This window comes from Acartia tonsa, chromosome 4 (genome assembly GCF_053477335.1).
Source record: "Acartia tonsa isolate MP-2025a chromosome 4, ASM5347733v1, whole genome shotgun sequence".
Taxonomy (NCBI): Eukaryota; Metazoa; Arthropoda; class Copepoda; order Calanoida; family Acartiidae; genus Acartia; species Acartia tonsa.
In genome coordinates, this window is record NC_137263.1 from 36880712 (window position 1) to 36894504 (window position 13793).

General features: G+C 32.4%; 1 protein-coding gene across 1 annotated transcript in view; it reads left to right on the forward strand.

Moving 5' to 3' along the window:
* LOC145318314 (titin-like) overlaps positions 1–11404 on the forward strand; it is a 50839-nt gene extending 39435 nt beyond the window's left edge. The window contains exons 8-10 of the mRNA XM_080159619.1: positions 2635–2724; positions 3244–3389; positions 10256–11404. Coding sequence (XP_080015745.1) covers positions 2635–2724; positions 3244–3389; positions 10256–10359 — 340 coding nt within the window. The 3' untranslated portion in view covers positions 10360–11404. The remainder of the gene's footprint in view (positions 1–2634; positions 2725–3243; positions 3390–10255) is intronic.
* Positions 11405–13793: the final 2389 nt, after the last annotated feature.

A 13793-nucleotide genomic window follows, 5' to 3' on the forward strand; every position in this document is an offset into this window, starting at 1 on the left:
AGGGTCAACACCTTCTTCCTAGCTTGCAATATAAAATTAAAAAGTAAAAAATAAAGTGTTTAGGCAAAATAGCGTAAAACCTAATGAGAAATATGCACTGATGCCTGTTATTGTTATAACTGTTATTTGTTATAATATAACACTTACTCACACATTCGCTCATTCGTTGATATAATATCAGCACTGAAGTTAACAGGAAAGGTTTTCAATATTATGAGGAAAGTCTCGTAATCCCAGGAAGATAAGGTTATAATCTCTACCAATTTCATACGTTTAAGTGAGGAGGGGGGAGGGGGGCAATTCATATTCAAATTTTATACAGTTTTTGCCACATGGGTTTTAATTTTAATTTAATTAAAAAATTTTTATTTTCAAAACAAAATCAAGTATGAATTTAAATGCTATTTTCCCTAACACTTGTACTTAACCTTTCGTACATTTTCGGTCTACTGTGTTTAAGTCATCGTTATAAGTGCTTTTAATACTTGATCCCCCTGCCCTATATTCAATATTCTATTTCATTATCTTACTCAGATAGGTTGGACAAAATATCTTCTGGAAATGAACAAGAAATTAATAAATAAGAAATTTATAATTTATAATAGACTATAAATAATAATATCCTTATACTAAAGTATAAACAGGATGTTTGTCTGTCTGTGTGTCTGTACCGAAGAATCTCGCTAACCGCTGAACCGATCGGGTTCTCCTTAACAGGGTAGATTCTCATATAACCCGGGAAGGTTTTTAACTATTTTGGGGGAGGGTACCACCACCCTCCCATGAGAAATCACAAAAAATTGGATTTTTTTACGTTCTCGATTTTAGAAAGAGAGTTCAACGCAAACATAAACGTCAAACGAAACATAGACATATTTTAAATATAAAAAAAAAACATTTAAAGTGCCACTAGAGGCCTCTAGTGGCGTATCCGCTAATTTAAATATATAGAAAAGGCATTCCCCTAATCCCAGGGAAGAGAAGGGACATTGCACTGTATATTATACTGGTAACTGGTATCCAAAGTTTTATAAATGTACAAACTTATCTTATCTCTTACAATCTCTGCTTAATGCATAATAATAATATTTTTAACCTTATAAACAACTTGTTGACAATTTATGTTTATTTTATCCATGAAAAAAGTATTATAGTTAAAAGATTATTGAGGACTTTATTGGTTTTCCCAACACATTATACTAAATTTATTTTACCAGAGCTGGATCTTTAAATCATTTTAGTGGTGAGCCAGATCGGGGTGAGCCGAATTTCAGCCAATCACAGCCCGGCATTTTATAAAATGCTGTGCTCTCATTGGTGGAAAGTTGGCTCACCCCGATCTGGCTCACCACTAAAATGATTTAAAGATCCAGCTCAGTAACATCTATAGGGAAACATGTTCTAATTAATAGAATTTAGACGGGTATTACACGAATAAGACAATAAATGATAAATTAACATTGATGGTAACAAAATTAACTTTTCTGTAAACTATTGGTTGAAAAGTTTGGACACTACAACAAATGAATATTCTATTAAGCACCTAAAGTTTTTTTTATCGAACGAATTAGTTAGATAACGAAGATATAAAACTTTGAGTACCTGTGTAAATTACGGTCCATTATCCCCTCCCTTTCTCATGTCAATATATTCACAATTACGAGCAGTTTAACCTCAGCAAAGCATTTGACAGTTGCATATAATTTCTTTTTTTATGGAATAAGGTCGTTTTACTTTAATATAGAAGTCTTAAACAATAATAGTTTGTACCAATCAATCAAGATTTCATATAAGACACCAAATTTTTAGGTCATCAATTGAGAAAACATGTCTAGAAAACTTTGGGGACCAGTTTAATTTACATTCCAATGTCCCTTTCGTTATTATTATTTCATTATATTTGTTAATATTTAACCCTGTCATTGTATTTATAAATTGGCTTTTATACGCATTACATAGTTGGACAAAATAAAATGAAATACATATAAAACTTCCTTTATTTTCCACAACTTCTTTACATTTTCTTCATTTTCAGACATGTAGCTTTTAGCGTTTAACCTTCTTTTTGGTATTAACTTTTTAGCCTGCTACTTGTAAGATTGAAAGTTGTATAATACCCTCTTCTTGTGAATTAAAATAGAAGTATTTTATTTTTTGAAGAAATAGAAGTAAAGGAAGCTCTTTTTATACGGCCTATATAAAAAAGGAATAGATTTTTAAACTTTTGGTCGAAGTATCCTGAATGACGTCATATTAGAATTGCCTATTATATAAATATAACGTTATTTTGGGATTTTTTGGCCAAAAGTTTTTAGATTTATCCCTTTTTTTATATGCACTATAAAGAGCTTTTAAGTAAAGACAATAATACCTAACTGTTAGATATTAAGATTAAGTATTTCACTTTTCTGTTTGATTTGAAATTTTTTAACCTCATGTTTCACTATTTCATAAATATGTTTTAGACGTTTTGTAGCAATGATCATACAATGATCATTGGTTAAAAGATGAAATCTTTCAAATATGGTTTAACAAATATTACAGGCATTTCACCTTCCTGTTTGATTCAAAGATGAAATCGTCCACATTTTTGTGTACTAATTCAAAGAAAGACTGTTATATGATTTATTTTAGATGTTTGGTAGCAAATTACAGAGATGATTTCCACCTTCCTGTTTGGTTCAAGGATGGAGTCAAGCTAATCGGTGAAAGAACTGGAAGAAGGTAAAAATAATATTATCTATGAAACATGTATTCATCTGGTTGTATTTACTTGATTTAACTAATAACTAAAAGTGTGATATAAATTGAGAATACTTGGACCTTCGATACAGATCAATTGTATTATTCGTTGTCTTAAAAACTTTGGGATCATGGAAAGAAAATGGAGTTTGGGGTTTCGTCGCATTTTCACAGCAGTTTTTCTCCTATTTCTAGTCCCTACGGGGGGCTCTTACCCTAGGGGGGGGGGGAATTTCTAACCCTGCGCAGTGCGGGGCCATCGTTAACACTTACCTGAACTAACATCAAAATGACCTTTCAAAAGCTACTGTGAAAATGCGACGAAACCCGCAACTTCGTTTTCTTTCCATGACCCGAATAAATTTATTCTACAATAGGGGTGTTTTTAATCATAATAGGGAGTTACATAATTTTATCGTCCATTGTTATTGATCTCAGATAACTTTTTATAGAGGATGAATGATAATTTGAAGTAAAATTTTTATAAAATTATCTATCCAGAGTGAAGTATGAGTATGGACGGGACGGATCCCTGGAGCTGCGGCTGTACCTGGTTGGAGCTGGAGCTCAGGACACTGGAAACTATACCTGTACCATACCTGGCATAGATATCTCTAGAGCAGCTGTGTCTCTCTTCCTTACACTAGGTATACATATATCTATCTATATTTAAACTACTACAGCTGTACCATACCTGGCATAGATATCTCTAGAGCAGCTGTGTCTCTATTCCTTACACTAGGTATACATATATCTATCTATCTATCTATATTTAAACTACTACAGCTGTACTATACCTGGCATAGATATCTCTAGAGCAGCTGTGTCTCTATTCCTTACACTAGGTATACATATATCTATCTATCTATCTATATTTAAACTACTACAGCTGTACTATACCTGGCATAGATATCTCTAGAGCAGCTGTGTCTCTCTTCCTTACACTAGGTATACATATATCTATCTATATTTAAACTACTACAGCTGTACTATACCTGGCATAGATATCTCCAGAGCAGCTGTGTCTCTATTCCTTACACTAGGTATACATATATCTATCTATCTATCTATATTTAAACTACTACAGCTGTACCATATCTGGCATAGATATCTCTAGAGCAGCTGTGTCTCTATTCCTTACACTAGGTATACATATATCTATCTATCTATCTATATTTAAACTACTACAGCTGTACCATATCTGGCATAGATATCTCTAGAGCAGCTGTGTCTCTATTCCTTACACTAGGTATACATATATCTATCTATCTATCTATATTTAAACTACTACAGCTGTACTATACCTGGCATAGATATCTCCAGAGCAGCTGTGTCTCTATTCCTTACACTAGGTATACATATATCTATCTATCTATCTATATTTAAACTACTACAGCTGTACTATACCTGGCATAGATATCTCTAGAGCAGCTGTGTCTCTATTCATTACACTAGGTATACATATATCTATCTATCTATCTATATTTAAACTACTACAGCTGTACCATATCTGGCATAGATATCTCTAGAGCAGCTGTGTCTCTCTTCCTTACACTAGGTATACATATATCTATCTATCTATCTATATTTAAACTACTACAGCTGTACTATACTTGGCATAGATATCTCCAGAGCAGCTGTGTCTCTCTTCCTTACACTAGGTATACATATATCTATCTATATTTAAACTACTACAGCTGTACCATACCTGGCATAGATATCTCTAGAGCAGCTGTGTCTCTCTTCCTTACACTAGGTATACATATATCTATCTATATTTAAACTACTACAGCTGTACCATATCTGGCATAGATATCTCTAGAGCAGCTGTGTCTCTATTCCTTACACTAGGTATACATATATCTATCTATCTATCTATATTTAAACTACTACAGCTGTACTATACCTGGCATAGATATCTCTAGAGCAGCTGTGTCTCTATTCCTTACACTAGGTATACATATATCTATCTATATTTAAACTACTACAGCTGTACTATACCTGGCATAGATATCTCTAGAGCAGCTGTGTCTCTATTCCTTACACTAGGTATACATATATCTATATATCTATCTATATTTAAACTACTACAGCTGTACCATATCTGGCATAGATATCTCTAGAGCAGCTGTGTCTCTCTTCCTTACACTAGGTATACATATATCTATCTATATTTAAACTACTACAGCTGTACCATACCTGGCATAGATATCTCTAGAGCAGCTGTGTCTCTATTCCTTACACTAGGTATACATATATCTATCTATCTATCTATATTTAAACTACTACAGCTGTACTATACCTGGCATAGATATCTCTAGAGCAGCTGTGTCTCTATTCCTTACACTAGGTATACATATATCTATCTATATTTAAACTACTACAGCTGTACCATACCTGGCATAGATATCTCTAGAGCAGCTGTGTCTCTCTTCCTTACACTAGGTATACATATATCTATCTATATTTAAACTACTACAGCTGTACCATACCTGGCATAGATATCTCCAGAGCAGCTGTGTCTCTATTCCTTACACTAGGTATACATATATCTATCTATCTATCTATATTTAAACTACTACAGCTGTACCATATCTGGCATAGATATCTCTAGAGCAGCTGTGTCTCTATTCCTTACACTAGGTATACATATATCTATCTATCTATCTATATTTAAACTACTACAGCTGTACTATACCTGGCATAGATATCTCTAGAGCAGCTGTGTCTCTATTCCTTACACTAGGTATACATATATCTATCTATATTTAAACTACTACAGCTGTACTATACCTGGCATAGATATCTCTAGAGCAGCTGTGTCTCTATTCCTTACACTAGGTATACATATATCTATATATCTATCTATATTTAAACTACTACAGCTGTACCATATCTGGCATAGATATCTCTAGAGCAGCTGTGTCTCTCTTCCTTACACTAGGTATACATATATCTATCTATCTATCTATATTTAAACTACTACAGCTGTACCATACCTGGCATAGATATCTCTAGAGCAGCTGTGTCTCTCTTCCTTACACTAGGTATACATATATCTATCTATATTTAAACTACTACAGCTGTACCATATCTGGCATAGATATCTCCAGAGCAGCTGTGTCTCTATTCCTTACACTAGGTATACATATATCTATCTATCTATCTATATTTAAACTACTACAGCTGTACTATACCTGGCATAGATATCTCTAGAGCAGCTGTGTCTCTATTCCTTACACTAGGTATACATATATCTATCTATATTTAAACTACTACAGCTGTACTATACCTGGCATAGATATCTCTAGAGCAGCTGTGTCTCTATTCCTTACACTAGGTATACATATATCTATATATCTATCTATATTTAAACTACTACAGCTGTACCATATCTGGCATAGATATCTCTAGAGCAGCTGTGTCTCTCTTCCTTACACTAGGTATACATATATCTATCTATATTTAAACTACTACAGCTGTACCATACCTGGCATAGATATCTCTAGAGCAGCTGTGTCTCTCTTCCTTACACTAGGTATACATATATCTATCTATCTATCTATATTTAAACTACTACAGCTGTACTATACCTGGCATAGATATCTCTAGAGCAGCTGTGTCTCTATTCCTTACACTAGGTATACATATATCTATCTATATTTAAACTACTACAGCTGTACCATACCTGGCATAGATATCTCTAGAGCAGCTGTGTCTCTCTTCCTTACACTAGGTATACATATATCTATCTATATTTAAACTACTACAGCTGTACCATACCTGGCATAGATATCTCCAGAGCAGCTGTGTCTCTATTCCTTACACTAGGTATACATATATCTATCTATCTATCTATATTTAAACTACTACAGCTGTACCATATCTGGCATAGATATCTCTAGAGCAGCTGTGTCTCTATTCCTTACACTAGGTATACATATATCTATCTATCTATCTATATTTAAACTACTACAGCTGTACTATACCTGGCATAGATATCTCTAGAGCAGCTGTGTCTCTATTCCTTACACTAGGTATACATATATCTATCTATATTTAAACTACTACAGCTGTACTATACCTGGCATAGATATCTCTAGAGCAGCTGTGTCTCTATTCCTTACACTAGGTATACATATATCTATATATCTATCTATATTTAAACTACTACAGCTGTACCATATCTGGCATAGATATCTCTAGAGCAGCTGTGTCTCTCTTCCTTACACTAGGTATACATATATCTATCTATATTTAAACTACTACAGCTGTACCATACCTGGCATAGATATCTCTAGAGCAGCTGTGTCTCTATTCCTTACACTAGGTATACATATATCTATCTATCTATCTATATTTAAACTACTACAGCTGTACTATACCTGGCATAGATATCTCTAGAGCAGCTGTGTCTCTATTCCTTACACTAGGTATACATATATCTATCTATATTTAAACTACTACAGCTGTACCATACCTGGCATAGATATCTCTAGAGCAGCTGTGTCTCTCTTCCTTACACTAGGTATACATATATCTATCTATATTTAAACTACTACAGCTGTACCATACCTGGCATAGATATCTCCAGAGCAGCTGTGTCTCTATTCCTTACACTAGGTATACATATATCTATCTATCTATCTATATTTAAACTACTACAGCTGTACCATATCTGGCATAGATATCTCTAGAGCAGCTGTGTCTCTATTCCTTACACTAGGTATACATATATCTATCTATCTATCTATATTTAAACTACTACAGCTGTACTATACCTGGCATAGATATCTCTAGAGCAGCTGTGTCTCTATTCCTTACACTAGGTATACATATATCTATCTATCTATCTATATTTAAACTACTACAGCTGTACTATACCTGGCATAGATATCTCTAGAGCAGCTGTGTCTCTATTCCTTACACTAGGTATACATATATCTATCTATATTTAAACTACTACAGCTGTACTATACCTGGCATAGATATCTCCAGAGCAGCTGTGTCTCTATTCCTTACACTAGGTATACATATATCTATCTATCTATCTATATTTAAACTACTACAGCTGTACTATACCTGGCATAGATATCTCCAGAGCAGCTGTGTCTCTCTTCCTTACACTAGGTATACATATATCTATCTATATTTAAACTACTACAGCTGTACTATACTTGGCATAGATATCTCCAGAGCAGCTGTGTCTCTTCCTTACACTAGGTATACATATATCTATATATATTTAAACTACTACAGCTGTACCATACCTGGCATAGATATCTCTAGAGCAGCTGTGTCCCTTCCTTACACTAGGTATACAATATACATATATCTATTTATCTATTTCTGTGTCTACCTATATATCTATCTATGTGACTACCTATATATCTATCTATCTATGTGTGTACCTGTATATCTATCTATCTATGTGTCTACCTATATATCTATCTATCTATGTGTATACTTATATCCATCTATCTATCTATGTGTCTACCTATATATACATATCTATGTGACTACCTATAGTTTTATCTATCTATGTGTCTACCTGTATATCTATCTATCTATGTGTCTACCTATATATCAATCTATCTATATGTCTACCTATATATCTATTAGGGTGGGTCGATTTTGGACATTTATTTCTGAGACCAAAGCGGAGATCTGCAAATGATTTTTATGAGTAAAATACACCTCTGGATGATTTAAAATTTACCCTAAGTCTTAAAACCGCTGACGACCAGACATTCAATTGTATAGCTATATGTAAATGGGTGGCAAAAATTTATTGAATCGAAACTATGGCTTCATGGCGCTCCCAGGAAAGGCATTGAGGAGTAGAATCAAGAACTTTTGACCATTTCAAAAAATCTCGTTGAGAAAATCTCAAAAAACCTCTACAAGTTGGACAATTCTCAATAAACCTTAAAAAATGATGTTTTTTAGTGATTTCTAAGGCTAGGAACGAGATATTTGAAACGGACTAAAGTTCCTGATTCTACTCCTCAAGGCCTTTCCAGGGAGCACCATGAGGCCATAATTCTGATTCAATAATATTTTTACTCTGATTGCAAATAGCTATACAATTGTATGTCTAGTCGTTGGTAAAAGGTTGGTAAATAAAGAGTAAGGAAGCAAAATATGACTTTGACTGACTTATAGTCGGAAATTTATTATGCACAAAAATATTTAGCCCTCTAGCACTACTAGAAACTGAGATAATAAGTAAAGAGTATTTGAATGTCGTCTTTGCATATTTTTTTATTAATGAATTGCATTCTAAATATAAATTTTTTAAATTTCTTTTTCGTTCAGAACTTTTATTTAAGGTAGTTTTATCTGTTGCACATCCCCTCTTTGTCTAATTCCGATATGAACCCGCCCTAATATCTATCTATCTATGCATCTACCTATTTATATATCTATCTATCTATCTATGTATCTACCTATATATCTATCTATCTACCTATATATTTATCTATCTATGATTCTACCTGTATATCTTTCTATCTGAACAAATATTTAAATTATGCTGAGTTGATTTAATCACTCAAAGTTAAAGTATTACAGGGATTATGAATAGGCAAATAGAAAATTAATTTTTCTCCCAATTAAAGCTCGAGCCCTCATCCAAAATTTCAAGCTAAAGTACAATATGATGTGTTTTTTTGGGGTGGAATTTTTCTTTTTTTTTCGTTGACTCACCCCTGAATAAACTGAAGAACTGCGCAATATTAATTAGCACACTTAGTCATTGCTGCGTAGTCTAACACTGTAAATAAGGATAAGAACATAATTATTCTTAAGTAGCGCAGCTTCACCAAATTAAACAACAAAAGTAAATTGTAATGAAAAAAGAATCATGTTAACAGTATTTTTAAAAGCGAAGCTTTTCTATAATTAGGGTCGGTCCGTCCGTACGTCCGTCCGTACGTCCGTACGTCCGTCCGAGATAGATAGCTTTTATTCGTTAATTTAGGCATGTTAGAATTGTCCTATCTATTTCAAACTTTGCATGATGATTCCTGTAGTAGTTAGGTACGATTTAGAAAGCGTAGCAACTCTATAATCATTACCAGAATGTCCGTATGTCCATTTTAAACATGTTGATTTTTCTACTTTTTTAACAACAAATTTTTATGTGATCTAATTATCCGTTTGATCTGATTGTTAGTATATTGATTCCTGGGACAACAAAGAACAATAGTATAAGCAAAGCAACTCTATAATCAAGTCCAAAAATGTAAGTATGTCCAGAAACATTATCCCGTATCAAGCAGTTTTTCAACAAATTTACTTACAATTTTGATTCGACTCTTTCGATACTTTTATATTCTGATTATTCAGTTCAGACAGTATACAAGTGTTAATTTCCGTTTGTCCTACCGTTTCAGTGCTTCGCTTTTATGGATGTTGTCATCCTTGTTTACTTGTTGTTGGGGATGGATTGATTTTTAAAACAAATGAAAAATTCAGCACGCTTTACGCAAACTAATATATAAATTTTTAGGCGAGGAAACTGCAGCCGTTTATTCCCAAGCTACTCAACTCTATTTTGGATCAACTAGTTTGGTCTTCATAATTTCATTTCTAAATCTTATTGTAAACTTTTAATTTTTTGTAGAAAATTTTTCAAACTAAATATTTACTTTAAAAACCTTTTTATAAATTCTAATCTTTTCTTTTTCTAAATATTTTCATCAATATTGATAAAATAATTAATATAGTTTTGTAGCCTGGTAAAATATGAAACAATCTAATTATAATTGTAACTTTTTAGTTTATATGTACCAAAATTGCAATTTGAAATGTTAAAAGAATTATGAAACTTGATTTAAAAGTTACTCAAATTTTTAAAAGTATTAAAGTTTACAATATTTTTCAAACTATTCATGATTATTTTTTCTTCAAGATTTATCTTTTCTGTGGATATAATTATAATTTTTTATTCAAAGTTATTAATTTTTTTCCCCAATTACTACATAAACGTGACATGTATAAAAAGTCCAGTAAAGAAAGGGATATATGACTGTATGTTATAATTGTCCCCAAAATTTTATGAACACATTTTCTCATTCTCATGACTTAAAACATTGGAAACTTATTAAATCTTGATGGGAAGTACAAACTAGCAATGTGAAAATATTTCCATCATTAATTTTTTTCAACAGAAGGATTATCAATTATCTTTATCAATTCATTTTAATTGTCTTATCCCTTAAGATCCCTAAAAAAACTTATTCCAACTATTTTTTCTTACGTATTAGTGCGATAATTTCTCTTTAATAGCCAAAATCCTTAATTAGAAAAAAGAAAAAATATTAAATGTTCCTTTAAATACATTTTATTAATTTTGTTTACAATTAAAATGATGATGATTTAAAAAAAATATTAGCACAAACTGTACGAGCACACTACGCGACTCTCAAAATTTGAGTTAAACTTTTTTGTAAACAAATTAATTTTAAATGTTTTGAATCTTAAACTTTTTAAAAATTGGTGTTATTATATAATATTAATTATTACATAAAATCTCTGATAGATGTTGATTCTTTGAGCATTGTTTTCATTTATTTTAAAAATAAAGTTTAAATAAAAAATGATTATAAAAATATGTATGTTATTTCTGAAATAAACTTTATAGATATTGTAAATTTTAGTGTATTTCTTTTTTTAAAACAAGGATACTATAATGGTTAAAAAAAAGCATATTTTTTTTTATTTTGATATCTATATCAGGCGATTGGGTAAATGATTGCCCCGCGGGGTAAGGGTATCGCAAAAATATCCCTTGTGGTGGGCCCTGGGGTTAGGCATAAAGTAAGCATTAAACCTCCTCTTATTTTCAATTTATTTGAATATTAATGGGGGCGGGGGGGGGGGCGTGGTTTCATTGCTCTTTATGCACTTTGTGAAACTTTAGTAACGGTCGGTCAGTTGACGGTTCTACAGACACACCAAGGTCATAAGGTAGCTATGCTACAAAAATAATATGCTGCATATGTATTCAAAGCTGACAAAAAAGCTTTGGTTTTAATAATAGCATTGAGATTAAAGTAATACCTCTTCTGACACATAGATTTACTTTCTTATTAATTATTTTATGTCACATTACCAGAAACCAAGGACAATATAGTTAGTGATGGTTATTTTTCGCATCGTATTATAGACAGCTTTCCGCCGATATGAAAATTAAAAATTATAAGATTAAAACAAAGATTGTTACTAGTTAGCCATAAGGGGCCGAAAGCCCGGATTTACAAATTTTGTATTAATTTTATGATTTTTATTTTATAATTCGTGCAAAATTATCTGTAATACGATGCTATACATGCTTTTTCAGTATGGCTGGGAACCGGTTCTAATCCAGCGGATATTAATTGGTTTCAAATCCATACTGAAAAAAACATATCCCAGGGATCTAGAGGGATAAATTGACTTTTCCCCCCTCCCACCATCCACCAATATTATGATATACATAATTTCCCTTATTAATTATTTGTGGAGGAGTTTAATACTTTCAATTTGTACAACCAAAGCTGGATTTATTTAAAGCCCCGAGGGTTTTTGGAAGAATGGGGTATAGATTGATTTAAATAACCTTTACTTTTAAACTCCATTTCAGAATAACAATCATTCAAAAATGTTCTGTTTGACCTTAGTATATTACAACTGGAATGCTGCATATGAACAGTTCTTCAAAAAAGAGCTACAAGTTATAGAGGAAAAAACTGATATTTCATTTTTAAATCCCAGTAAGATGGGGGGGGGGGTAAAGGGGTGATTACCCCTCCCCCCAAATTTTTAATTTTTACACACCCCCAATAAAAAAGCTTGGACGCCTCTATAAAATAAAGATTACCCCCCCCCCCCACAAAAAAAGCCTGCTGTTCTTGGTGTCTGTACTGAAAGATCTTGTAAACAGCTGGACCTATATATCCCTACTTTCACTGAACATCTGCTCTAATATTCACTTTGTCCATTTGTCTATCCAGGATTTTTTTTGTGTTTCGCTACTTATGGATGCTGTAATCCCAGTTTGAAAGCGAGTCTATTCTATAATTAGGGCATGTTCTATTGTCTTTATATACTAGTATATTAAAACGGTACAAGGAGTAGTTCTCTAAATCTTATAGGTCTATAGAACAGACACTATTTAACATTATGCATTCCCTGCTAAAACTAGGATTATTGTGTTGATACATATTAGAAATCCATGTCGACCATTTGCACAGTGGGATCTTTTGAAAAAAATCGGGACATCCAAAAAAATCTAAAATCGACTTTTATCTATCCTAGGACCTAATAATGGCTGTAAGTAGACAGCTAGAAAAGAAATTTTTAAAAAATATTAATTTTTGGCGGGTTTATGCCATTTTTAAAAAGGTAGTGAAAAATTTCTTTTCAGTTTTGATGATTTTCCAGATTTTTTTACACAATTTTTTCAAGGCAACAAAAAATACATTTATGTTCATCTTATGAAAAAAAAATTATTGAGGTACTTTTCAGATACCTGTACCAATGTCTAATTAAAGAAAAAATTTAAAAAATATTTTTTTGGTGGTGTAAATTGACATTTTGTGAGAAAATTTCATCAAAAATATTAAGATTTTTAACCCCAAAAAATCAGTTTTCTCCATTTTACCCCAAAACGGACAGGAGGCCCCGGGTTTTGCAATAATAATATTAATATACAACATGTGTTGTGTATAAAACAGTTTTCACAACCAGGGGCCTCTTGTCCGTTTTTGAGTAATTGAGCATTTTACATTGCATGGTTTGAACAATTTCGTTCTTGTTAATTTCAAATTTTCCCCCGTTAGAGGGGGAAGGAGTCATTTTAGAGCCCAAAGTCATCTCTGCAATATTTTCAAACTTATTAAGGCGGATCTTTCTTGACTTATGCATCATTTGCCTCTGGCGAACCGTTTCGCCGTTATTTGCCGCCGTTGGCGTGATTTTTAACGATTTTTGCCGTTCTCGCGGTTTTAATGGACATTTAAGGGATAAAGGAGTCGTTAAATAAAGATGACTTAAAAATACTTTTA